We start from the raw sequence: 24,489 nt of genomic DNA on the forward strand, positions 1-24,489 counted from the left end.
AACGCTCTCCAGAGCTTTCTGCACCATGATCTCCAGCCCTCCCACCATCCACAGCAGGGACATGGCATGCCACTTGGACAGCCCGTGGGAAGAGTGGCCAAGGTAGGACACTGGGATGCAGGGTCCTGCGAGGGGTGTGTGTGGGGGAGCGGAATGGCATACCTATCTGAGGGGTCCTCCGCCTTCCCAGAAAAAAAGGTGGTGACGTCCCGCCATCCCTTACTGCTGACTCCCTGGACCTGGAAGGAGATGGGATGGGTTAGCCAGGGTCAGCTCCCAACTGCACAGGTGGTTCTGGGCAGGCCTCTGCCACCAATGCCAACGTATACTGTCCTGCTAAGAAGACCTGGGTCGCACGTAGGAGGGGTGCCTCATGCAGACAGGCATGCATGCACACACAGACATGCACACATGTAAGCACACAGAGACATGCTCATATGCACACACTCGAGTACATGCACACAGACACGTACAGACACACTCGTGAGCAGACATGCTCACATGCACACACTCGAGTACACACATGACCAGTCTCACACAGGCTCACATGCACACTCAAGTAGAGACTCACTGAGCACACACAGTTGTATATGCACACCCAGACACGCACAGACCTCTCATGAGCACATAGACACTCACATGCACACACTCGAGTACATGCACACACATGACCAGTTTCTCACACACGCAGGCTCATGTACACACACTCGAGCATGCACACACACACGTGAGCACAGAGGCAGGCTCACATACAACCTCAAGCAGAGACTCACTGAGCACATATTCTCACACACGCAGGCTCATGTACACACACTCGAGCATGCACATACACACGTGAGCACAGAGGCAGGCTCACATACAACCTCAAGCAGAGACTCACTGAGCACATACAAATGTACATGCACACACAGATAGATGCACATGTCCACGCTTGAGCACATGTTCACACAGACAAGCACAGCAACACTGCAGCAGCACTCAGGTGAATACGCAGACACCCACTGCTTGGTTTTCCGTAAGTGGCGTCCCCCACCTTCCTCCCAGCTCATCCTAACAGTTGCCCCATTGTAGGCAGGAACACCTTGTGTGGAGAACACAGGCCATGGCCTCTGAGAGCTCACCCCCAAACATGCCAGAGGACAAAGGGCACGCAAGCGAAAGCTCTCTGCAGGCACGCCTTCTCTCCACAGAGGCCAACGGAGAGCCCAGTGGGCTTCCTCCCAAACAGAGCCCCTCATCCTGGTGGACAGGACACCACCTCTGCCCCGCCCCCATGGGATATGTTAGCAGTAACAGGAGCAAAAACTGCTTGAGCCAGGGTGAGCACTTACCATGGGAAAGGCCAGCGGCGGCAAGTCAAGAGAGGAAAAGCGACAGGTCAGCAGCTGACAGGCCCCCACTGGGTCAAGCTGTTTCCATATTCCTCCAGCCCTCAGGCAACCGGGCAGCCCTCATCACATCCTGGGGCCAGTGGCTGCTGCCAAGGCTGGCCCAAGCCTGCATGGGACATCAGGCGCCCCACCCTTGCTCTAGGTGCCTGACGCCGTGGAATATGGAGACTGGCTTCAGCTGTGCCCGCGCACCAGGCGGGGCCTGCCCTACCTTGAATGCCAACTGAGAAACCCCACTGGACACATCATCAAAAAGCTTTCCCTCCTTCACCTGTGGGCATTGAAACAGCGTCGTCAGTGGGGGTTGGGAGTGGAAAAGTCCAGTGAGAGCTGCACAGGAGAACGGCAACACAGCTGTGACAGTGTCTGAAGCCGCAAGTGCATGTAGACATCTAACGTGTTTGCGTCCCAAAAAGCTCTACAGTGACCCCCAAAATAACTTCAGAATCACAAGACTGTCACTTTAAGGTCTAGGAGCTGCTCCAGCAGTCACTGCCAACATGGCACCTACCGCCTGCTAATGACCAGGACACTGCAAGTCGAGGAAAAGCTGACAGAGACCTGTCCACTGAGTCAGTCCCCCAGCCATGCTGCCTCCCTGCTGTGAGGGGGGGAGGAACTGGTGAGGCTCAGGCTGGTCTCCCCTAAAGGTCTCTGTCACCACAACCTCCTCTGAGGACAAGCAGGCACTGTCCCCAGCCTGAGCCTCCTCTATGCACCATGGCTAGGGCCGTGTGGGAATGAGGCAGAGAGAAGGGAGTGAGAAGGGGCCCTAGGCAGGGGAGGGGACAGGCTGGGGGGATCTCAGAGGCCCCAGCCACAGGAGGAGGACATCAGTGCCTGAAGAGCAGAGTGGGCGGCCAGGCGGGGCTGAGAACAGGAACACACCTGCTTCCCTAGAAATGAAGGCTGGGGGGTGACAAGCACTTCACCCGTGGGTGCAGCCCCTTACCCTCTCCTGGGCAGGCTTGAGGACGTTCTCGTTCAGGCTGTGGCCCAACTCCGAAGCCTATTGGGAGGGAAGCGGTGTGAACACCAGCGGCCACACGCCGCAGGATGTGGCGCATGTGGGCAGAGCAGGGCAGCACAAGCTTTGCCAACAGGGAGGCAGCTGACATGAGCACAAACAAGGGACAGGTCATGGAGTCATGGAAGAAGGGCAACAAACGATACCCGATGCACACACGGCCGCCACCCAAAGGCCAAGAGACTGCTGCCCCTCACCACACGCTCTTGCAGGGAGGGCCCAGGGGATGCAGGGGCTCCCCTGGGGGTCTTCCCCCATGCTCAGCCACAGCCACCAGCAGTGGTTGGCTCGTGGGAAGATGCCTCACGGCTCCATCCATAAGCACAGTGGAGCTGATGACTCCCTACCTACCAGCCAGCACCAACTCATGCCCAGGGCCCACAGAGCCACGCGGGCTGAGGCCCAGCCCAACCGCCTGCAAGGAAGGGCATGGGGCCAGAGGCTGCAGAAAAGAGCTGTGCATGGGGAAGGGGCTCGGCCTCTCCTGACCCTGACCACGGTTAAGGGCTGGGCCATGAAGCACCTGGGGATGTGGCATGAGGGGTCTTCTCTTCCCTTATGGCCGAGAAAAGCACTGGCCAGAGACATAAGGTGGGAACAGCTCCACAGTACAGGCAGGCTACTCCCCATAGGGACTACCCTCTCTTTGATTACCCAGCGTGAGGTAACTAAACCATGAGATGCAAGTCTGGCTGGCTGCTCCATTTCCAGGGCTCCCCCAGGCCCACCCAGCGCCCTACACAGGCAGCACCCTACATTCTGGATCTGAAAGGAGGGGTGCAGACCAAGTGTCTGCAGCACCCAACAGCCAGGGAGGGGTCAAGCAGAAGCACACATGGTGACACGAGGGACCGCAAGCACACGAGCAGACACGCGGGGAGGACGCACACTCTCAGCAGAGAAGGGGTGCATGCTCGAGCAGACATGGGCTTTACCGGCTCTGGCTGCTGCTTGTGACCCCAAAACTTTACCCAGACAGCAGGAGACAGGTTAGGAGAGAGAGAGAGCAAAGCAGTGGGACCACAATTAGCACTACCAGGGAGCATCTCAAACCACGCCACCCAACGGAGCTGTTCCCAGTGGCATCGCCCGGGCTGAGGTATCACCGAATGCGACCTTAGGCCTAGCCTGCTCCTGCCCTCAAGTCTGAGTATTCTTGTGCTCCAAACTCACCACATTCCTGAATCACAGGAGTAAGCGCAACTCGGGCCTGAAACAGGCTTTGAGACAGAGCCAAGGAGATGTCCCTAGAGTCGGCCACCAGTGGCGTGCATGGCAGGAAGACACCCCAGGAGATGAGAAAATCCCGCCCCACATACAGGGGTGACAGGCACCTGGTGAGCACCGAACTCCCCTCATTCAGGGTACAAGCACCTGTCCTGAAAGTCTCCCACAGCTCCAGGCCTGTTGCTGTGGGTTGAGTATGTCCCCTAAAAGTTCAGACTTGATCCCCATTATAACCACGTTAAGAGGGTGGGAAATCCTATGATGGTATTTGACAGGTGGGGCCTTTAAGAGGTGATTGGATTGTTGAGGACTGTGCCTTCGAGAATGGGTAAATCCACCACCGATGGTTTAGTGGTGGTCATGGGTGCGGCTCTGATGGCTTTGAAAGGAGAGTGAGTGAGGTTAGCTCTCTCTTGCTAAGCTGATTCATCATGTGACAGTCTGAATGACTGTAGAGCCACCACCAAGTGCAAAGCCCTCACCAGATGTGCCCCCTGGACTGTGGTCTTCCCAGTTTCGGGCATTCCGTTACAAGCAACAAAAGTGGACTGATCTACCCGTGCAGCCCAAGCTTTCCTGGAGAGCCACATGTGGGCCACTGCCCCGAGTATGGTTCTGGCCCCCAAGCCCTGTGGAGGACTGCCCAGACCAGAGCCCTGACCACCACATGGGAACTGCTGGGACTACTAACCATCTTTTGAAGAAGAAAAGAAATGCCAAGGTGGGAATCTGTCACTGCCTGCAACAGAAGCACACACCACCAGGGGCAGAGCCATTCAGGTCCATGGAGCTCAGGCCCACCTCATACTGCCACAATAGCACAGAGATGCTGGCAATGCCACTGCCTGCAACAGAAGCACACACCACCAGGGGCAGAGCCACTCAGGTCCATGGAGCTCAGGCCCACCTCATACTGCCACAATAGCACAGAGATGCTGGCAATGCTGAGTGGCCGAGCCGGGCGGTCCTGCTCCATCCCAAACTAGGAGGCCAGCTGCACCGCAGCTGTGCACTGCACCCGCTGCCAGTGGAAGGGGAGGTGTGCTTGGTCCTGCAGGCCCTAAGCAGGTGTGGCCTCTTACTGCCCTGCTACACCACGCAGCCATACGAGGGACCAGCTGACCCATGAGGAACTGCAGGTAGCAAGGTCCCCTCTCTTCTCTGCTGGGACCCTGGGCCCTGAGCACATGTCCTGGGAAGGGGAGAACCCAGCGGCTTCTGGACACTGCATGTGACGTCACAGACTCAGGAGTTTAAAAGGTACCGGAGTGCAAATGCTTCTCTTTTGTTACCTTTTGACTTGCTTGGGATCCAAATTTTGTAGCCTAAAAGGAAACACAAAGATAGGGCTTTTCAGCCCACTGCCTTAACCCCTTAACTCTGAAGGCCAGGCTTCATCCCCACAGGGATCGGATGGATCCTCAGTTCCAGAACTGTCTCCTGATGGCCACCCAAGGCTGCCAGCTAACCTGACAGCTCCGAAGAGCTCAGACGAGCTGTGGGGGCACTTGTGCTAGCACAGACATTGGCTCCCCTCTGGAGAGGCCAAGGTGCTCAGATGAGCTGCAGGGGGACTTGTGATAGCAGACATCAGCTCCCCTCTGGAGAGGGCCAGCCAGTGTGCTATGGTGGCAGGGGTGGGGAGCCACACCAGCATCGGCCGTGTCCAGGACTTGGGGGGGGGTGGTGGCAGGCAGGGCCAACTCTGTCTTCCAGACTGTGGGAACTAGGCCCTGGAGCCCACCGATGCAGACGACACAGACTGGGGGAGACCACACCACCCCAATGCTGTCCTTGTGGGCTTTCCCATGGGCCCAGGCCCTGCCTTTCCCCAAGAGTGCCCCTTACCCTGAAGCAGGAAGCAGCTCAGTGGCCAGCACCCCAGTCACTTTTATATTTGGGGAAAGAAAGACAGGGCCTGGCCGTGGAGCCTGGACCTCCCTGGCCTGTCTGCTCTGGGTAGCAACCAGGCGGCCTCTGTCCCTGCTCAGGGCTCTCCCTCCTCTTCTCGGACAACATTTCTCTTACACCACGGTCACGCAGCCCAACCCTAGGCTCCTCTCCAGACCCACCCGTCACCGTGTTCCAGGCCTGCTTCTTACAGCCCCGCACTGTCTGCAGCACTGGCGGGGCCCTCACGTTTTCTTACATTCCATCGTCTATGCTGACTCAAGCCCCAGATCTTCCCCTCGTTTCAGGTGGAGGGACAGGCAAGAGTGAGGGAGAAAACCCGACTGTCGAGGTGCTACTCTGAAGACCCAGAGGAAGAAACTCAGGGTGCTAGGTGCCTCTGACCCACTTCACGGGGCCTGGGACAAAGTGGGGTCCCGTCTGCCTCCCACTCTCCTCAGGGCAAGTCAGCATCTGCAGGCAGCTTGTCTGATGTGAACAGAAACACCCACAACCACAGCAAGTGCAGGGCCACCAGAGCCTTGGGCCTGTCTGGCTGGGGGCAGTGAAACCCCACTCACAGGAAGGAAACCTAACCCCTGTCACCCATGGTCAGAGCCCCCAGGACCCCTCCCCCCACATTCCCTCCTCGGCTCCCAGAACCCCAGGCCAGTGTACGTCCTGCAAGACCTGGTGGTGCACTGGGGCCAGTTACTTACACCCTCCTTAGCTGCTGAAGCAAACCTGCTGGCTCCGGAGGTAAAACTGCTCCAGCCCTGTGAGGAAGCACAGAGAACGACCCCTGTTAGTGTCACATGTAACCACACCTGGACCCAATCCATGCCATGCTCTGACCGCAGAAAACCTGAGCACTCCAGTCTCGGCAGAGGCTACCTTAACACCCTGCAGTTCCTGTTTTTAATAAGGAAATGCAGCATCCTCACGATGTTTACAGATCAACACCATGGCACCTGCCGTCCCTGCCATCCTGGCCAGCCGCAGTGCTCAGCACACCACAGGCCCGTGACCGTCCACCACCCTCCCACCACCACGAGAGGAAGAACGCGGCAGACCGGAGCCTACTCTGCAGGGCAGGCAGGGCCTCCAGAGCCATCGAGCTCGTGCCGCTGTCTCCTCCCTCCTGCGTCCCCACATGGGGGCATACAGAGGGCGGGCAGGGCACAGGCCGCCACCACAACCCACTCCCCCTCCCCTAGGTTCAAGGTGATTTTCTCCTAAGCCTTCTGCAGTAATTTGAAGCTATTCATTATTCATTAATACGAGTGTCTTTCTTAAACCACAAGTTACCCCCTCCCTTCTAAAAGAAACGCAGGGGGCCCTACACTTCAAGCAGCAAGTAAGTTCAGCTGTCTCCACCAGAGAATGATCAGCAGAAGGCAGAGAAGACACGGGGCGCGGCCAGGAGCGGGGAGGGAGGTCTTTAGGCCTTAGGCTAAAAATCTGCTTTTCTTCCCAGTGACTGCAGGGAACGTGACCCGAGCTCTACACTCATGAGAGCTCCTGGAGATGGAAACTGCAGTTTTAAATAATTCTTGAATAAGTGATTTATCCATTTTTGGAACCACACACATGGTGAAGAATTCGGCACGCAGCAACCTCGCCCCCAGGCCAACCAGTCCTGCCCCCCAGTGGCACATGCGGTGTAGAAAGAGTCCTATTTCCACCCCTTCTTGCATGACACAGCCCCTCCCCTGCACCTTGCTGGTTTCCACTGGATGTACTGTACAGACCTTGTCACGTCACTATGAAAAGCCCCTCCTCACCTTTTCACACACATGCAGTCAGGAATGACCGCACTCACTGCCACTCAACCCACTCTCCCTGGCCAGACCCCCTCAGGTCGTTTGCAATTTGCAGATAACAATGCTCAATGAATAAAAGCCATTTCTTAAAAACAGTAGGGCCGGCCCCGTGGCTCACTCGGGAGAGTGCGGCACTGGTAGTGCTGAGGCCGTGGGTTCGGATCCTATATAGGGATGGCTGGCGCGCTCACTGGCTGAGCGTGGTGCAGACCACACCATGCCAAGGGTTGCGATTCCCTTACCAGTAAAAAAAAATAAAACAGTAAAAGTTTCCTTGGAAAATGAAACTTTGACGAGATATACTTCTGTGACTGGTAAAATGACCTGGAGCTGCCCTGAGAGCATATGGGTCCTGCCAGCACGGCCCAGCACCGCCACACTCAGCGGGGACAGCTCTGTGGGCTCCATACAAAACCATCAGTTCTTGAGAAGAAGGTTCCTTGTTAAATTTGAATACATATTTTGTAGCCAAAGCAAGTAAGTGACTGAACGCATGTGGGACCTGAATAAAGAACATTTCACTAAAGGTAGGGGGAGGAACCTCAAATCAGAATGAAGCCAGAGCAGTTGTTCTGGGCTGCCTGGCACAGCCCGACTGGGTCTGCCTGGCCATGGCTTGGGATGCCCCTTGAGCCGGCCGCACACGGGTGGCACAGGCCTCACAGGGCCCACGCATTCTCACCGAGTACAGGGAAGACATGGCATTGTTGAGGAAGTCGTCCTCTCTCTTCTGAGGTGGCGCTGTGTTCCCAAACCCCATGTAGCGATTCCCCTGGGTCCTGAAAGCAAAGCACAAACAAGCAACAGCCACTGGCATGAATCCCGCGGCTCCTGGAGGCTCCAAGACCATGGGTGGGGCAGGGGGCAGAGGGGGCAGGGGCTCTGAGGACACACGAAGTCACACTTGCTCTGCTCATTCAAAAAGACCCTTATTGCCACAGGGTCCCCAGCAAGACCCAAAACCCAGTTGCTAGAACATTAAAATAGCTTAGAACTCGAGGGATAAAAATTCATTTACAGGTCAGGCAGATTCCAGGAAGGAAATTTATTTTTTCTTCTAAGTACAGTCATCCCTTGGTATCCATAGAGGATGATTCCAGGACCACCCGCAGATGCCAAAATCCACAGATGCTCACATCCCTGACAGAAAATAGCATAGCGTTTGCATACAGCCTATGCATACCCTCCCGTACACACTGTCACCTCTGTGTTACTTACAATACCTAATACAGCATAAATGCTACATATACAGTTGCTATGCTGTACTGTTTTTTAAACATGTACTAAATACCTTTAACCTATGGTTGGCTGAATCTATGGATGTGGAACACTTAGATCCGGGGAACTGCCTGCATTAGGTTTTCTCTACACTTAAGGCCCCCAATTCAAAGTGGGGCTGGCTGGGCTTCCCGCAGTCAGACCCCGCATCATGCAAGCTCCGATTGTGCACCCAGTACACACAGGAAGGATGGCCTGGCCTGCCCCGAAGGAAACAGTCCTACCCCGATGGGCTAGCCCTCGAGTGGGTGAACCCACTGCGCCCGCCTGAGGTGCCCCAGCCTGCAAGGTCTCACCCTTGATAGGAGCCAAGGTCATCGTTCAGCCAGTCTTCAAAAGCCTTGTCTGAGGATGTGGTCACATTCTGCAGCTGGCCAGAGGCTCTGAAACCAAAAGTAAAGGGTCAGTGAGGCCAATGCTAGAAGAGCAAGTGTAAGGCAGAGGCCCTGCAGCAGGGGTAGTCCCAGCAAGGCTGCTGGAAACCATGTGGGCTGCGTCAGGGATGCCTGGAAAGCAGCTGTGGCCAGGTAAGCCCCCAGGTCTGTCCAGCAGGCTGCTTGGGCTCAGACATTAAAGGGACCCTGCGCCTGCCATGTTGCAGGGAGGCAGCTGGGAGAAGGGGCCAGGGGGGACATGAGCCAGGAGATGAATGGAACTGTCAGTGGTGCAGGACCTTCCAACAGAAGAACCTTGACACAGCACCACCCAGGGCAGGAGGCAGGACCCTGGGGCTCAGTGATGGGGGAGTGGGGCACCTGTGTGAATTGGGAGCCTCCTGGGCCCTGTCATTCCATGCCAGACCCCCACATAGGACATTCCTTGCTGCAAAACACGAGAGCAGAAACATGGGGATTAGCTTGGCCATTGGGGCCTGCACTACAGGAAGCGTGGCCTCAGGAGCCATGAGCGATGTGCAGCCATGGAGACATTGGTACACTACACCCCACTGTGCCTCTGTGCATGTGGTGGCCACATACCATGCACACATCTGGAAGGAGATGCCCAGGGCTCACTGCTGAGGAGTGGGGAGACACTACTGTGTATTTTGGACATGTCTTTATTGGTTGAATTTCTACTAAAAGCTTGTGCTGTTTTGACAATTTTTAAAGCTGTTTTTCCCATCGACTTTTGGGAACAGCTCACAAATGCAGCTGTTGCCACAACGGTGTGGAGAGGATCTGTGGGCCCTGAGCTATGGCTGAGAACAGGACAGAGGCCCAACAGCAGGCCAGAGGAGTAGCTACCGGTGGGCAGTGGACGGCAGCATCCTGGGTTGAGGGGGGGTCCAGTTCTGGGCTGGTGATGACTCCAGAGACCACTCTCTGCCTTCAGCCAGGGCGGCCACCTGACAGGGGACAGGGGCTAGTTAGAGCACCAGACTGTCCTGAGACACCCGTGCACACTGGCAACTCTTGCGCACTCAACCGACTACAACCTGCCCACGCGCCACCCACACAGCCCCTCCCAACATCCGCGGCCACAGGCTCAGGGTCATGGGCCAGAGGTGAGCTGTGCCACCGAGGTCTGGGTCGGCATGGCTGCAGCTGTACCCAATTGGCCTTGCGGTTTTCTCAGAAGTGCTGCCCCTGCTGTGCACTACAGCAGGTACCTGCCACAGTTCCTTCTCTCCCCCACGGGAGGGCAAGGGCCACCTTCTACCCCTGCTAACTATAGGCCACTTGTTTCCCCTTGGAGCAGAAAACTCTACTCAGGATTGGGTGAGGGCCACACACCCCTGTCTGTCCTTGGCCTGTCGGCACGGATCGGAGCATCCTAACCACAGAACCATGAAAGACCACCATCCAGCCGCCACCAACAGTGCAGCTGTCCTGCCACCACGGACAGGAGAGAGCCAGGCCTGCCTTTACCTTATCCCTGAAGAGGGCTGCCGCTCTGCTACTGTACTTCTCCTGCAAGGACCAGCAGGGGTCGTAATCCTCCTGAGACTCCAGGAACGCTTGGAATTTAGCATTCCCACCCGCTTTCATCTTCTCCAGCTCAATGTCCTTCCACTTGTCCATAGTCACAGAGCGCACAAAGCTGGAAACCACAGGCTTCACCTAATTACCAAGTACTAGGGATATCCAGGAACCCCCACACCCACCCTACACCGGGTTGTGAATTAAACACATGTGCTTCCTGTGGCAAGACAGCAGCCAGAAGAAGCTACACAAAGTCTGAGTAGCCAGCAGCTGACAGCCCTGGGACATGTGTCACTGGAGTGGGTACCAGCCCACAGGCAGGGAAGCGGCCCTGAGCTTCCCTGTCCTCCAGCACTGCTGATGGCAGGCACCCATCTTAACACACAAGGGACGTAAAGCTAGACACAGGATCTTCATGGAGCCTGAGCAGCAGGACACTGACCTGAGGTGCACCCCAAGCCCGCGGTGTTTTCCCGAGCACTCCAGGCAGATCCAGATGCCATAGGTCACACTGACCCACTGAGGATTAAACGCACCACACTCAAAACACACCTGCAAAGGGGCCACATGTGACTCACTCGGCAGCTCAGGACAGGGCCCAGGGACCCCAAAGAACTGACAGGTGCCCCAGGAGGGGCAGAGGAGGGAACAGTCAGCATGTGCTGCGGCCCTGGATGAGGGCACTAGTGCCGACAAGTCCAACAAGGCTGCTCAGGGTGGCTGGAGGGTGGGGGGTCAGGGCAGAGCTGGAGGTAGCAGGGAATCCTGCCCGGAAACTGGTGCAAAGGAAAGAGCCTCCCGAGTGATAAAATGCACAGACCCATCCTGAGAGCAATATACCCTCAGAAATGTGGTAGGAGCCCTCACCCCCAGTGTCCAGCACTGATGGATACCAGACATGGCCTGGCACTCTAACAGTGGCCATTCACCCAGGACGCCAGTCGGCGTGAGCCATGCACTTTCACAGCCATGCCAGTGACCAGCCATGCCAGGGAGGGCACACCAGGGTGGGGCGGCCTGGAAGAATGTGGCTCGACCCAACCAAAGCTTGACAAAAGTGGGGGCTTACGTTGTTCCCATCCTGCACCCTCACTTCTTTAAGGACCTTCCTGGTTCTTGGGCTGGCCATGATGCTGCAAAGGAGAAAAATTAACTCTTTAAACTTACGAATTGGTTACTTTACAAGAAAAGTAGTAAACTGTCAGTTCAAAAACACTACACAACAGATAATCTCACAGGAAATTCCACTGGGCTGCTCTGCAGAGAGCAATGGGGGAACCGCTTACTGAAGGAAGCTGTTCTCCATATCCCCACATGCCCCCAGCCACAGCCAATGTAATAATCAGGAACACCACAAAATCACTGGTGTCACTGTGCTTAAGCATTACGTACCACCAAGCCTGCATAACTCATAAAAAGTCCTGTCTTTTAATAGTGAAATTCATAGCAAGGGTTGGTCTTTGTGCCCCCAGCCACAGCCAATGTAATAATCAGGAACACCACAAAATCACTGGTGTCACTGTGCTTAAGCATTACGTACCACCAAGACTGCATAACTCATAAAAAGTCCTGTCTTTTAATAGTGAAATTCATAGCAAGGGTTGGTCTTTATAAAACATGCACAGATTAGCTGCTAAATCTGATTTCCCACCTAAAAGGGTGGCACTCCAGACCTGGGCTGTCACTTTCAACAACAGGGAACCTGGGCACTCGCCACCCAACCCTCTCCTCCACCTCCTCACATGTGTGGGAAAGCTCCACCTATGACATGGGGCAGAAGCCATGCCCTAACTCATGTGTGAAAAGGCCACCTGCTGGAAGGTCTGTAGTCAGTTCCTCTGAGAGTCCATCCTGAGTGACGTAGGTAACAGACAGCATGGCCATGACAGCACAAGGCCAGTGGCCTATGGAGCACCAGACCTGCCACCTCGACTCACTGCTGGGTACCAGAACAATGAGGCTCAGGCTGAAGAGAAAAGCTATTTATTTCTCTACAGATCTACTAGCTTTAGCAAAGTTCAACTTTGACTGGTGGCCCATTTAATTGATAAGCAGGAAAATCACAACAAAAGACTCAAAGCTGAAGGAACAGTGCGCTACCAACCACAGTCCCACATGTAAACTAACCCACTGGTCCTGCACACACCACTGTGTGATCGGACTGTGGGAGAAAGAGTGTCCAGTCTAGAGACAGCAGACCTCGGCCTCAGGCCACCTCTGCCCTGGCCAGCCCACAACTGAGTGTGCTGTCTCTCCAAAGCTCATCCATGTCTCATTTTGAATGGACCTGTGAGCTGTTCCCTCTCATTCACACGGCAATACACATGATATGGAAAACATACCAGCACTCTGTGAGTAATGGAACGCTACATGTGTGAGTGTGGGCATTTTCACAGCGCTGTCTCTCTACTGCTTCACTGCTGTATTTGAGATGACTTTCAGACTAGCTTTATTAATGGTGTAGGTGGAACTTTATGATGAAGTGCAGCTTAAAAAAATCAGAAAAACCTCTGTCCTATGTTTCATTTTAAGTCTTAAGTATGCAGAAATAAGGTATTCACTGAGGGGACCCTGACTCTCTACCCAACCACGCCTTCTGAATCTAGAAGTCTAGACTCAGTATTCACGAGTACTCACTTTTAAGCTATTTGAAGTTAGGAAATAAACATCTATCTGCTTTCTATAACTGATCAGAACAAGACCACAAGTTCACCCTAGGCTCCCTTCTGCTCCGTGATTCTCTGCTGGGTAAGGGTGTTCTGAAACCACAGATCACAAGGCGAACACGTGAGCACTTACTCTGCCCGCAGGACTCGGCCCTGCCACAGCTTACTTGGGGGCACTTTCAACACGTTGGGCATCGCCTACGTGCAGCATTGACGGTGGAAGCAGGGGTAAGCACACACTTGGAGAGACACCCTGGCAGGTCTGACTTTACAAGGCCCTTTGGCCCCAGTCTTTTCACAGCAGCCACACGAGGGCCAGCACATGCGTGCCTGTGAAAAACCAGGGCCCATTAAGAGCAGGCTGCCCAGCTACAGGTCTCCACACTCAGTCCTGCTCTCTTTCCACAGCACTGTGCCTGCCTTCGGGGACTCATGTCTTGGTCAAGGGGAAAAGGGTAAATGAGAGTCAGAACTGCTAGGACTGCTCTGAATTTCCAGCCGTGTAAACTAAGGCAGAGGGTATTCACAGATGTACTAGAGAGACAAATGTGTGGAAAGTAAGTGTGCTGGCCGGGATTTAAAGGAACTCCCCTACATGACCCGTTTTGGATGTCGAGAGCTAAAGGATATTTGTTTTAGAGAACTAAAGGGCAGAAGCAGGGGAAACACACGTTCGCTATTAATAACATGAAAACAAAACCTCCTAACTTTCAAAAGCATAAATATGGTTTATCTTGAAAAATAATCCAAGTATTCTTAACACCTGAAACCCAAGATGACAAAAATGTACCTCTTTCTGCAAATGAACATAACTTCAGTAAACGTGGAACCAAATGAGGACACTGTTTCTCAGTTCATGAAGTCCCCTGTCAGACTACAAAACGTTCAGTCCCTAAGTAGGAACATTCTCAACATTTGAGATCAAAAGGGATATTTAAAGCCATTGCATAGTCCCTAGCTAGGGCTGTGATGCAGGTAACGGGTACAAATACTGTCTTTCTCAAAAACTGTCCGCAGCCCCCACATTATCCACATTTAAGAACAAAAGCCCTTTCTCATTCTTCAGAACAGATTGTTTCTGAACTTCGCAGAGAGATAGGGTCCCGGAAAGGGAGGCCTAAACGACCTCAGAGCCACGTCACCCCCCTGGACCAGCACGAGTCCCATTTCGCTGCTCTCGATAACAGAGACGGCAATAAATAAGCAGAATCTCCTCCCAGAATTAGAGGTTTGTGACTGCTTAGGGCAGACAGCAGCCCAGTTCTTCTTCTAACCCAAGGACACTGAAAAGGTTGAAAAGCCCCTCCCGGCTTCTTTTCCTCCCTCCCTCAAGACAAGCATCCAGGACACAGGGTGAGGGAGGAAAGCGGCCAAAGCAGCCGAGGCTGCGGCGAGACTGCCTGGCAGCCGCGGGACAAACCTCACTTCTCAGGAGCCGGGAGCCCAGCGCGACCTCGGAGGAGCCTGGCCGGCTGCGCGTCCAGCCCGGGTCTGGGTCCGAAAGAGGCAGGGCGGGCCCGGCGGGGACGGCTGCGGCGGGGTCGCCCGAGAAGGGCCGGGACTCCGGCCACCGAGCCGCGCGCTTACCTGGCGGGAGGCCCGGGCAGGGCTGGGTCGGGGTCGGGGCCGGGCAGGGGTCGGTCGGGCGCACAGGCCAGCCAAACAGAGGATGCGCGGGGAGCGCCCACAGGCCGCCACCAGCTTCCGGCTACGTTGCGCTGCGCGGTGCCTCACGGGAGGCCGGCGGGGGCGAGACTTCCGCCCTGTGCCTGGAGTCCGGAAGCGTCACCCCCTGGTCGCTATGGCGACGCGCCTCTTGCGCCGTCTTTCGTGTCCCGGAAGGTGGCCGCCGGCGGCGTGAACAGCAGGACCGCGCGTGAGAAGTGACTGCGTGTGTGAACTGCAGGTGACTTTCGGTTTTGTTTGCACTGTGTGCTTTTGCATACTTCTCATCGACCTGTGTAGCTTTCAAATAGTCAGGAATAAACGTTTTAATCGAGCTGTAACCTACGTGCAGTAAAAGGTGCAGTTGAATGAGTTTTGGCAAACGCACCCCGCATGTAACTCGACCACAATCGATTACAGAACATTCCAGTCAGAGGCAGCCCCTGTTCTGATTCCTATCCCCGTATCTCAGTTTTGTATGTTCTAGAACTCCATATTTATAGAATCATGAGAAATACACTCTTTTGTGACAGCTTCTTCCACTTTACATGATGTTTTCGAGATTCGTCAGTGGTGGTGTGTGCACAGCAGTAGTTCATTGAATGAATACGCCTCCTTTGTCTGTTCATTCATATGCCGGACACTGGGGCTGTTTCTAAGTTTTGGCTATAATGATCAAAGCTGCCTTGAAGTTCATGTATGAGTCTTTTTGGGGGGGGGTTTGTATTTCTCTTGGGTAATTACCTACAAGTGAAATTTCTGGGTGATGGGGTAGTAGTGTGCTGAACTTTGTAAGAAAGCACTAAACAGTTTTCTAAAGTAATTGTAGTGTTTTGTACTTCCACCAGCAATATGAGAGTTCCAGTTGCTCCACATCTTTGTAAACACTTAGTATCGTCAGTCTTTTTATTGCAGCTGGTCTAGTGGATCCAAAGTGTGGTCTCATTGCAGTTTATTCGGATTTCCTCCCATGATTGGCTGAAAGTTACCTTTCATGCTCTTAAGTTCCCCACACTTCCAGCTTGCCCCACATAAGCACCTGCCTGCAGCCAGAGGAAGCTCTTGGGAGGGAGTCAGTGGTCCTTGCAGTAAGAAGCCATTGGCATGCACTTAGATGGTGAGGGCTGAGGTGATGTGGGTGGGCACCAATAGCATCCACACAAGTGGCAATATGAGACCGAGTAGATTTCAGCATGAGATCCCATAGTCAGGACTGTGTAGGCTCCACAAGATCAAAGAGTGGGAGCTGTGTGCTAATCACAATGGGCTTCCTGGAAGAGGCAGATTACAAAAGAAGAGAAGTTGAAAAGGAGGAGAGGAAAAGGGAAAAGGCATTCCTGGAAAGGGCACAGCTGGAGCTAATATTTGACATCAAGTAATGAAACAACCAATGGTGGCTGAATTTCCAGTTTTCTGATCATACAGTAAAAAAGTCATAGTGCTGCCTCCTCAACCAGTCCCACCCCAGGCTCTGGGAGGTCTGGGGCTACTTTCACCCCCCAGAGGCCCCCAAATCCCCCGACCTAAGACCAGAGGTGTGGCCCTTCCAAGTCAGGGCAAACCTGCGGCCACACAGCATCCATGCGGCCTCTGCCTCCCTCTGCACTCTTAAGGCTTATGCAGTGACCAAGTAAAGGAGGAAAAGTGCTCATTAGCAATGGCAGAATCTGGGCAATAAAGTTGTGAATGGTGCAGAATATGTGACTGCAGATTGAAATTGGTTTATTACCCCATCTAAAATAGTTAGATAATTTGTTTTTCTTTTAGAACTGCTGGCAGTCTGTTAATTTTCAGTTATAGTAATGTGATCATCTTTGTGATTTCCTCCCTGAGGCCTTTGAAGTTCTCAATGTGAATAAAACTGAATGACATAATAGGAAGACAGTGAAGTGAAAACCACAGAGAAAATGATTACGCAAAGCAGGAGGGCTCTTGGTGCAAGCCTGGGCCACTCAGGTGACAGGAGCACAGCTGCCGCAAGCCATACAGGAATCCAGATCACCTGTGGGGTTGCTGGGGGACCTGGAGACCTCTTTCATCAGTGAAGAGGTTTCCAATTCCTATTTCAAGCCAGAGGCCCATGCACCCTGAGCACTTGCCAGAGTTGAAGCCCTGGGCTAATGAGGAAGATCTCATTTAAACCACACAACAGCTGTGCACATGCTTTCTGATAGGAACCCATTGCTCAGATGAGAAAACTGAGGCACAGAACAATTTAGTAATTTGTCAAAGGTCAAAAAGGCAGTAAGTAATGAAATCAAGGTCTGTTCCCATAAGTCTCTAACGTCCTCCTCAGAATAGAAGACAGTGTGTGGAGCTGGGCACCCACTAGGCCTGGGGCCAGGTGTGTCCTCTGATGGGGAACACAGGGTCCCAGAGGTCAGAACCACAGAGGTTTCATTCCAAACACAAGTAACAGAAAGTGGGCCAGGCCATAAGCACAGGTCCTCATGACCTGCATGGACACCCCAGCTGGGTCAGCCTGGTCCAGAGAATCCAGCCAGCTCCTGGCAGGTGGCAGAGCCTGAGGAAACAGCTGGAGCTACACAGGCTGGCATGCATGTGTGCACGTGTGTGTGTGTTCACTGGAGCATGTGATGTGTGTGTGCATATGCTTGTATGCACACCTATGTGTGCACAAACGTGTTTGTGCGCATTTGCTGTGCACATGGGTAGTGCATATGTGCACATGCACATGAGTATTGTGTGTGTGGGCACGTGTTCAGGCTCATTGGCTCAGGTTCCCATACCGGGTCCCCTGCCTGCACAGTGACAACAGGTATGGCCATGGGTGTGCCGGAGGGCAGCTGCCCACCTGGGGCTTCCCTACAAGGCAGGTCCTGCCATGTCTGCATTGGACAGCTGCTGAGGCTGAGGCTCAGGGCCACAGAGAGACGTATCAGGTGGCAGCAGCTTGCGTATGCAGGCCTCAGGCCACTCCCATCCCAGAAGACCCTGGGCCAGCTTCATTGGAATGACACTTAGTGAGCATGAGCAGGGCCGCAGACCCAACACACAGGCAAGCCCAGCAGCATCTTGGCCCGTGCCCGCAGGCCATTTCCCCATCTGCCCTCTGGCTGGATCAGCTCCTCACAAGGCCCCAGCGTGGTCAAGGCAACTTCCTGCTCTGGGAATACCAGTGGCTCTCAGGAAGCACCACTGCTTTTATCTAAAAATGCAGCCAGCCTGTGGGGGCCAGGGGCGTTGGGTATTGCAGGACCAATGGACATCTTGAAATGGCTTTCTAATCCTGTCGACTGGCCAGAGCACCAGGGCCCCAGGAGAGGCAGCGTCTGGCCTCAATGTCACCTGCGCCCCCAGTCTCCCTTTGGATTCTTATCTCCCACATTGGGCCCAGCCCACAGCCCATAGCTGAGCTCAGTTTACTGTCTAGGGGTGTTTCCCAGAAGTGTTTAGGGAGTGTCTGGGCCACACAGGCCCTTGCGGGCCTCCAGGGGGCAGCTAAACTCACTGGAGGCCCATCAGAGGCAGTTCACCCTCCCTACCTCCAGAGATCATTACAAGGAAAACCACTGGCAGGTGAGAGAGGTTTGGAAGTTGGCGGCTGGGTACGAGGACAGCCAGGCCCCCAGACCTCACCCACACACACGTGTTTATGATGCTCACAGTGAGTTGTGACACAGGGTGATCCAGGGGAGGAATTGGCCCCCGTGCCAGGCCTTGTGATGGGTCCAAAGTCCACAGGGATAAAGGGACATGTGATCCTTAGTCCCCGTCACCTACCTTCCATTATTCATCCCCTGCCTGTCACATCGTGGCAAACACTTTGATGTAGAAAATCCAGAGGACACAGAGGCACTTCCCTGAAGGTCAGTGCTGGCTCCTGTGTAGGGTTTTGGAGGATGCCATAGTGCCCACTGGAACCCCCTTACCCAGCAGTGCACCCACCCCCAGGTGTGGGCCTACTGGGTGCACACGGTTTATGGTGCGCCCTTCTCCTGAGAGTGGCCGTTGTCTGGCTGGGCCCCCTTGCCTTCGGGGCTCTGTGACATCATCCCAAGTTTTAACCAATGCCTGATGGTGGGAGCACAAGGGACCCCCATGTTGGGTGGGCCTGGCTCTGGCGTGCATCTCATGCCCTGGAGATGCAGGGAGGATCAAGGTGAGGCTGGTCTCCAGCTGAGAACCTCTCCTGGCTTAGCTCTTCCCCTCCCCATCTTGCATCACCAATGCCTGATGGTGGGAGCACAAGGGACCCCCATGTTGGGTGGGCCTGGCTCTGGCGTGCATCTCATGCCCTGGAGATGCAGGGAGGATCAAGCTGAGGCTGGTCTCCAGCTGAGAACCTCTCCTGGCTTAGCTCTTCCCCTCCCCATCTTGCATCCTACCTCCCTTTCTCCTGAAAGTACTCCTATGGTCTGAGTGTTTGTGTCCCCCCAAAATTCATGTACTGAAACCAGACCCCCAGTGTGGTGGTTTTAGGAGGTGAGGCCTTTGGGAGGTGATTAGGTCATAAGGGAGGAGCCTCGTGAATGGGATTAGTACCTTCATAAAAGGGACCCCAGAGAACTCCCTCACCCCTTCCACCATTTGAGAACACAGCGAGAAGGTGCGACGTATTAAGTAGCAGGACCTCACCAGACACCAAATCTGCTGGCACCTTGATCTTGGACATTCCAGACTCCAGAACTGTGAGAAATAAATTTCTGTTGACTATGAGCTACCGGGTCTAAGGTATTTTGTTATAGCAGTGAGAACGGGCTAGCACAAGCACCTCCCAGTGAATGACCAGGATCCCTTTCCCAGGTTCTGCCCCCAGCGAGCCTGACCCACCACAGGACACAGTCCCCTAAGCTGGATTTGGGGTTATTTGCTGTGACAGATGCCAGCACCTTCATGGGGGAAAGGGGAGGGACTGGCAGCTACAGCAAAGAACGGATTCCTCCCAAACCGTCTCCTTTATCTCTCCAACCTCTCCATCACAAACACCAACCTGCAAGGTTAGATCTAGTCACCTTGAATGACAGCCAGAAAGACCCCAAACCATATAGGGTTATCCCTGGGTACAAGAGCTGATGTTTACTGTGCCTTTACTCCACGTAGACACGGCTGCTTCCCTGTATCAGCTCATTTAACTCTCCCATCAAGCCCAGGAGTAGGAACCATTTAGGGGAGGAATCTGAGGCCCAGCATCTTGCACAAGGTCACACAGCTTGCATGAGGTGGTGCAGGGACTAGACCCAAGTTTACCTGAGGTAGAACCAGTGTGCCCTCCAGCCCCTCTGTCCACCCTCCCTCATCAGAAACCCACTGATGTTTTCCTTTTCTGCCCAGACACCATCAGAACCATCAGCCTACACAATGAAGTTCAATCACCCACATGTGGCATTCAATCCTCCAGGAGCTGGGCTTCTGGCCTTGTCTCTGCCCTGCTTATGCTGGCACTGGAGCCCTCTGGTCCTTGCATGCTCATCCACGCTGCCGCTCCTCCACCGATGGCAATGCTAGTACTTCCTCTGGGCCTTCCTCAATGCAGCCTGCCCTGCCCTGCCCTGCCCTGCCCCATGATCTGGGAGTTGCTGGAGGGTCAGCTCATACCCTCGACCTCTCCCTGTCTCTTGGTGTGCCCAGGGGGGTCTCATCCAGAGGCATCCCCCAGTGAATTCCCATGACTCAATGCTGGTACCTGCATTGCTGCCAGGATCCCAGAAAGTTCAAGCTTGGCGAGTGGGAACAGGCAGAGACTGGGGAGGGGACTCACCCAGCAGGGACCTCGAGGAAGGATGCATCCTACAGCCCAGGGCACCATGTTGGGCTCCTTAGGGCTTGGGAGACCCTCCTGAGGTGGCATGGCTGCAGTTTGGGTGGACCTGCCCAGACTGTTTTTTCTGCATAAACATACATATTGCATTAGCCTTCCCTGCCATTCTGCACCTTGCCCTGTGGGCACCTTTCTCAGGTCAGTCTTTATGGTGGAACCTCATTCTTCTTAACCACTGACACTTGCTATAATTTCACTAACTGTCCTATTGGAAGAGGGGAACTCCATTGTCACCGTCACTGTCGCTACTTTGCTTTTCCATCAAGGTTGTGCTGGACGTCTCTGTGTGATGATCTCTCTGCATTTGTGCATTTCTATGGCACGGGCCTCTAGAAATGGAAGTGCTGGGTAAATTCTGGTAGATTCCACCAAACTGTCCCCAAAACCTTTGTACCAAGTGTCCTGATGTGAGCATGCTTCTTTGTCACAGCCTCTGCCTTGCTGGCTATCATCAAGCTGTTCATCTTCGCTGTGTTTCAAGTGCTTATGTGTTGCTGCTGCTGTTTTGACATTCATCTCCGTAATGGCGGTGAGGCCAGGAAAATGTGCATTGGCCATCGTACATCCCCACTTGTGGACACCTGTGTTTTACTCTGCCCAGTTTTGTCTTCTGCTGATCACCTTCCACCATCAGGTCCTTCCAGAAACGGCTTCATTTTGTGTCTTGGGAGAAGAGCGTAGGGTTGGCTTAGGTCCACCAAGATGGTGCTGCTGCGTCCGTGGACTTGGCCCCAGGTGGATGTGGTCCTAACTGACGCCTGCACCACCTGATTCCCCTGCCGCTGCCTCTGAATGATGTGCAGGAAGAACTGGGGCCCAGGACAAAAAGAAATGGAAGGAATGTCAGAGTGTGGGGCCCTGCTAATTCGAGAGGTTGTGCATTGTGGCAGAAATGCAGTTGTCCTTTGAAGATCCTGAGCTATTGTTTCATCCTAATACTCCAGGGAACTTGCAGCTATGCTGAATTTCATTTGGTCACAGCCACTAAGGAGTCACAACTAAGAATGTGTTGATTTTCAGACTGCAGCTTCTCAGATTGCAGGCCTAATGCCTAGGATCCAGGGCTATGGCAGAGGAGACCCACACACTCCCTGCCTTAGCTCCTCCCATGCCTATCTGAGTCAGAAATCTCTCTAGATTCTAGTTGCTAGAGACAGAAAACCCAACCTCAAATGGCTTAAACAATAAAAGGAATTTACTGATACATATGATGAAAAGTCCAGTGGGAAGTGGGATTTCAGGCAAGGCTTGCTCCAGCAGCTCAACAATATTGCTGAGAACCAGGTTTCTCTCTGTGTCTTTGCTCTGCAGGTCCATCTTCATCCTAAGGTCCCAAGAGGCTTTCAGCAGCTCCTAAGGCTGCAAACTTCCTCATTTCACACCCAGTGAGAGAAAGCGGCTTTGGATCAGCATCCCAGCCCAAAGCCTGAGATCCACTGATTGGACTAGCTTGGGTCTCATGTCCATTTCACAAACCAATCACAGGCCAGGGGGGTGAACTCTGCTGAGTAGTGACATCCAGGCCCCAAGCTCCAGCCCTGGAGGCCTGGGGGAGTTGACTTCCCCAGGCCCCCAAACAGAACTCTGAGGTTTTGGGGAGCCAGAGGGCAAGGCTTCAGAGAGCAAGCAGTCCACACCCATTGCTCCCTGGGACGAGACAAATTTCCCCTGTGCAGTGGGGTTTACTTGTCTGCCTGTGTGTCTCAGGCCCAGCACAGCTGCAGACAGCCAGCATGCCACAAACACTGGAAATGGTTGCTCCCTGGGACGAGACAAATTTCCCCTGTGCAGTGGGGTTTACTTGTCCGCCTGTGTGTCTCAGGCCCAGCACAGCTGCAGACAGCCAGCATGCCACAAACACTGGAAATGCAAAGGTGGGACCTTCTGCTCTTCTGTTCACCACAGGCATCCTAAACTGGGCTTCTTCCCTCTGGGACCAGGCAGTGTGAGGATGTGTGTGTTGGGGGATGGGGGCAGGGATCCTGGGACTTCTCCCCACCCTCACCATTTCTCATCAAAAATGGGGTGGGGCTGTGCAGAGGAGAGTCAAGTAGTCTAACTGATCAGCAGTACAAAACATCATTTCAATATTAAAAACAAGCTTAAGTACATTATAGAGCAAAATTCAACTGCATTTTAAAGATACAACAGGAGCCCCTTATGAAATTCCAAGTTCACAGCAGGCTGCTCAGGCTGGGCCCCGGTTCTGCAAATGAAATCACTTTCTTTAGGGATTTTAGGGGCACTTGCTGGGTCCCCAAATCACACATCTGCTTTAATTTGTCAATGTCGACATTTCTGAGTGTCTGCTAGGTTCCAGGTTCCTTGCTGGTAGTCGAGGGGGGTGCGTGGTAGACAAAACTTGCAGTGTCCTTCCTGGAGAGCAATGACCTCATCTGTAGTGGAGGCATGGGGGGCCTGGAGCCCTGCTGCAGGAAGGCAAGCCCTGTCCGAGAGTGCCTGTGGCTGAGAGCTAAGAGCCGGTGAGGTCAGGCATGGGGAAGCAAGCAGGCCAAGCAAAGGCCCCGGGGCAGGAGGGTGCAGGTGTTCACCTTCTAAAAAAGTGTTTGGCACTACAAGTCCTGTAAAGAATAGAAGTGACCCATTTAAAGAAATGTATTTAATTATTTTACCTTTTAAATGTTCATGGGCCTGGAGAAGGCGCACTGTGGAGTGACCACGTGGCTGGCATGCTCTCATGCTGGGGGAGGGGAGGGAACCAGGCGCTGTGGAGGATGGCAGCAGCTCAGCATGTGCCTGGCCCAGAACCCCCAGTCCTGGCTGACCCCCCCAACAGCGTCCACCAAGGAGCATGGTCAAGAAGGTTGGCAGCCACTGTCTTCACTACAGCCAGGAGCTGGAAGCAACTGGAAGGGCCACTCGCAGGTGTGACCTGCAAATTATTACCTGTGCATACCACTGACAGCTATGCAGCCACGAAACAATGTGGACAAGTCTCACCCTCTGCCAGTGTTGACCTAAAAGGAAGCTGAGGCGAAGCACATATAGCAAGGATTTATGGGGACCTTGTGACGACTGCAGCTGGGGAGACAGTCAGGTCGCCCTGAGAAATGTACTCCGAAGAGGCCTGCAGAGCTCTGCACTTTATCATCACAAGGGGGAAGGGACAAAGGAGAGAGAGAGGGACAGCCCCGCCTAATTACTTCATCATGTTTTCTATTGGTTTTACAGGACATATAGACTTGGGATTGTTACTAGGTTACACAAGGGTCACAAGAAGCAGTCTATGTTATTTTATGGCTTTCTGATGCCATTAAGTCTGCTTCTAAGTAAAAATAGTCTTATGATAACATTTTTCCAGGACAGGTGGACGTGACTGCTGACCTATCCCCGATCTCCCATGGCACCATAACTTAGCTGATCTGGTCAGAACAGGTTTTTAGTTTTCACCGGATAAGGCATGCTTCCACTTACATGGATCTCCAGAACAGGCAAAACCCACCGCTGTCAGGGACCAACTCTGGCTCCTGTTAAAACTCTCACGAGGCCCTTGGTTTGGACTGAGTTCCTGCACGCGGTCCAATAGACCAGACCAAAATGGAGCCACACATGCTGAAGTTCCACACCACCATGTCAAAACTAAGATCTTTAACTAGCCTTCCAAGAAATCAGGAGGGAGAGAGATAGTAGCCAAATCTCCAAACAGGCCAGTTTCAGCCAGCACCATGAGGAAATCCCCTCTGCTTTAGCTTTTACAAGAAAAGCAACTCTGAAACGACCAATATGCTTTTTGCTGTTTCTGCTCTCCTGGCCCTCTTCTGTCTATGAAACTGGACTCCTCCGCTCACTCATTCTAT

General features: G+C 53.8%; 2 protein-coding genes across 6 annotated transcripts; both read right to left on the bottom strand.

The window, feature by feature from the left end:
• Positions 1-162: 162 nt before the first annotated feature.
• On the bottom strand, positions 163-1,359 carry LOC103581302 (ADP-ribosylation factor GTPase-activating protein 1-like; the record flags this gene model as incomplete). The annotated part of the gene is made up of 2 exons (XM_008563175.1): positions 1,332-1,359; positions 163-239 (listed from the first exon to the last, which is right to left on the bottom strand). Coding segments are annotated over exons 1-2 (80 nt in total), but the record flags the coding sequence as incomplete, so codon positions are not given.
• Positions 1,360-1,379: 20 nt separating this feature from the next.
• Positions 1,380-14,859, bottom strand: ARFGAP1 (ADP-ribosylation factor GTPase activating protein 1). Of its 5 annotated transcripts, XM_008563171.1 has the most exons (12): positions 14,812-14,859; positions 11,628-11,691; positions 11,001-11,110; positions 10,505-10,676; positions 9,881-9,981; positions 8,933-9,019; positions 8,041-8,137; positions 6,255-6,311; positions 4,938-4,970; positions 3,354-3,383; positions 2,344-2,400; positions 1,380-1,662 (listed from the first exon to the last, which is right to left on the bottom strand). In XM_008563171.1, exons 2-12 carry the CDS (start codon positions 11,685-11,687, stop codon positions 1,510-1,512), a joined length of 957 nt encoding a protein of 318 aa, XP_008561393.1. In that variant the 5' UTR covers positions 11,688-11,691; positions 14,812-14,859; the 3' UTR covers positions 1,380-1,509. The 5 variants fall into 5 exon arrangements, 4 of the variants coding, with proteins under 4 accessions (XP_008561393.1, XP_008561396.1, XP_008561394.1 ...); XM_008563174.1 differs by lacking the exon at positions 11,001-11,110 and having other exon boundaries at positions 14,812-14,840; XM_008563172.1 differs by lacking the exon at positions 3,354-3,383 and having other exon boundaries at positions 14,812-14,818.
• Between the last annotated feature and the right edge of the window lie 9,630 nt (positions 14,860-24,489).

The sequence above is a fragment of the Galeopterus variegatus genome, unplaced genomic scaffold, assembly GCF_000696425.1.
Source record: "Galeopterus variegatus unplaced genomic scaffold, G_variegatus-3.0.2 Scaffold12755, whole genome shotgun sequence".
NCBI lineage: Eukaryota > Metazoa > Chordata > Mammalia > Dermoptera > Cynocephalidae > Galeopterus > Galeopterus variegatus.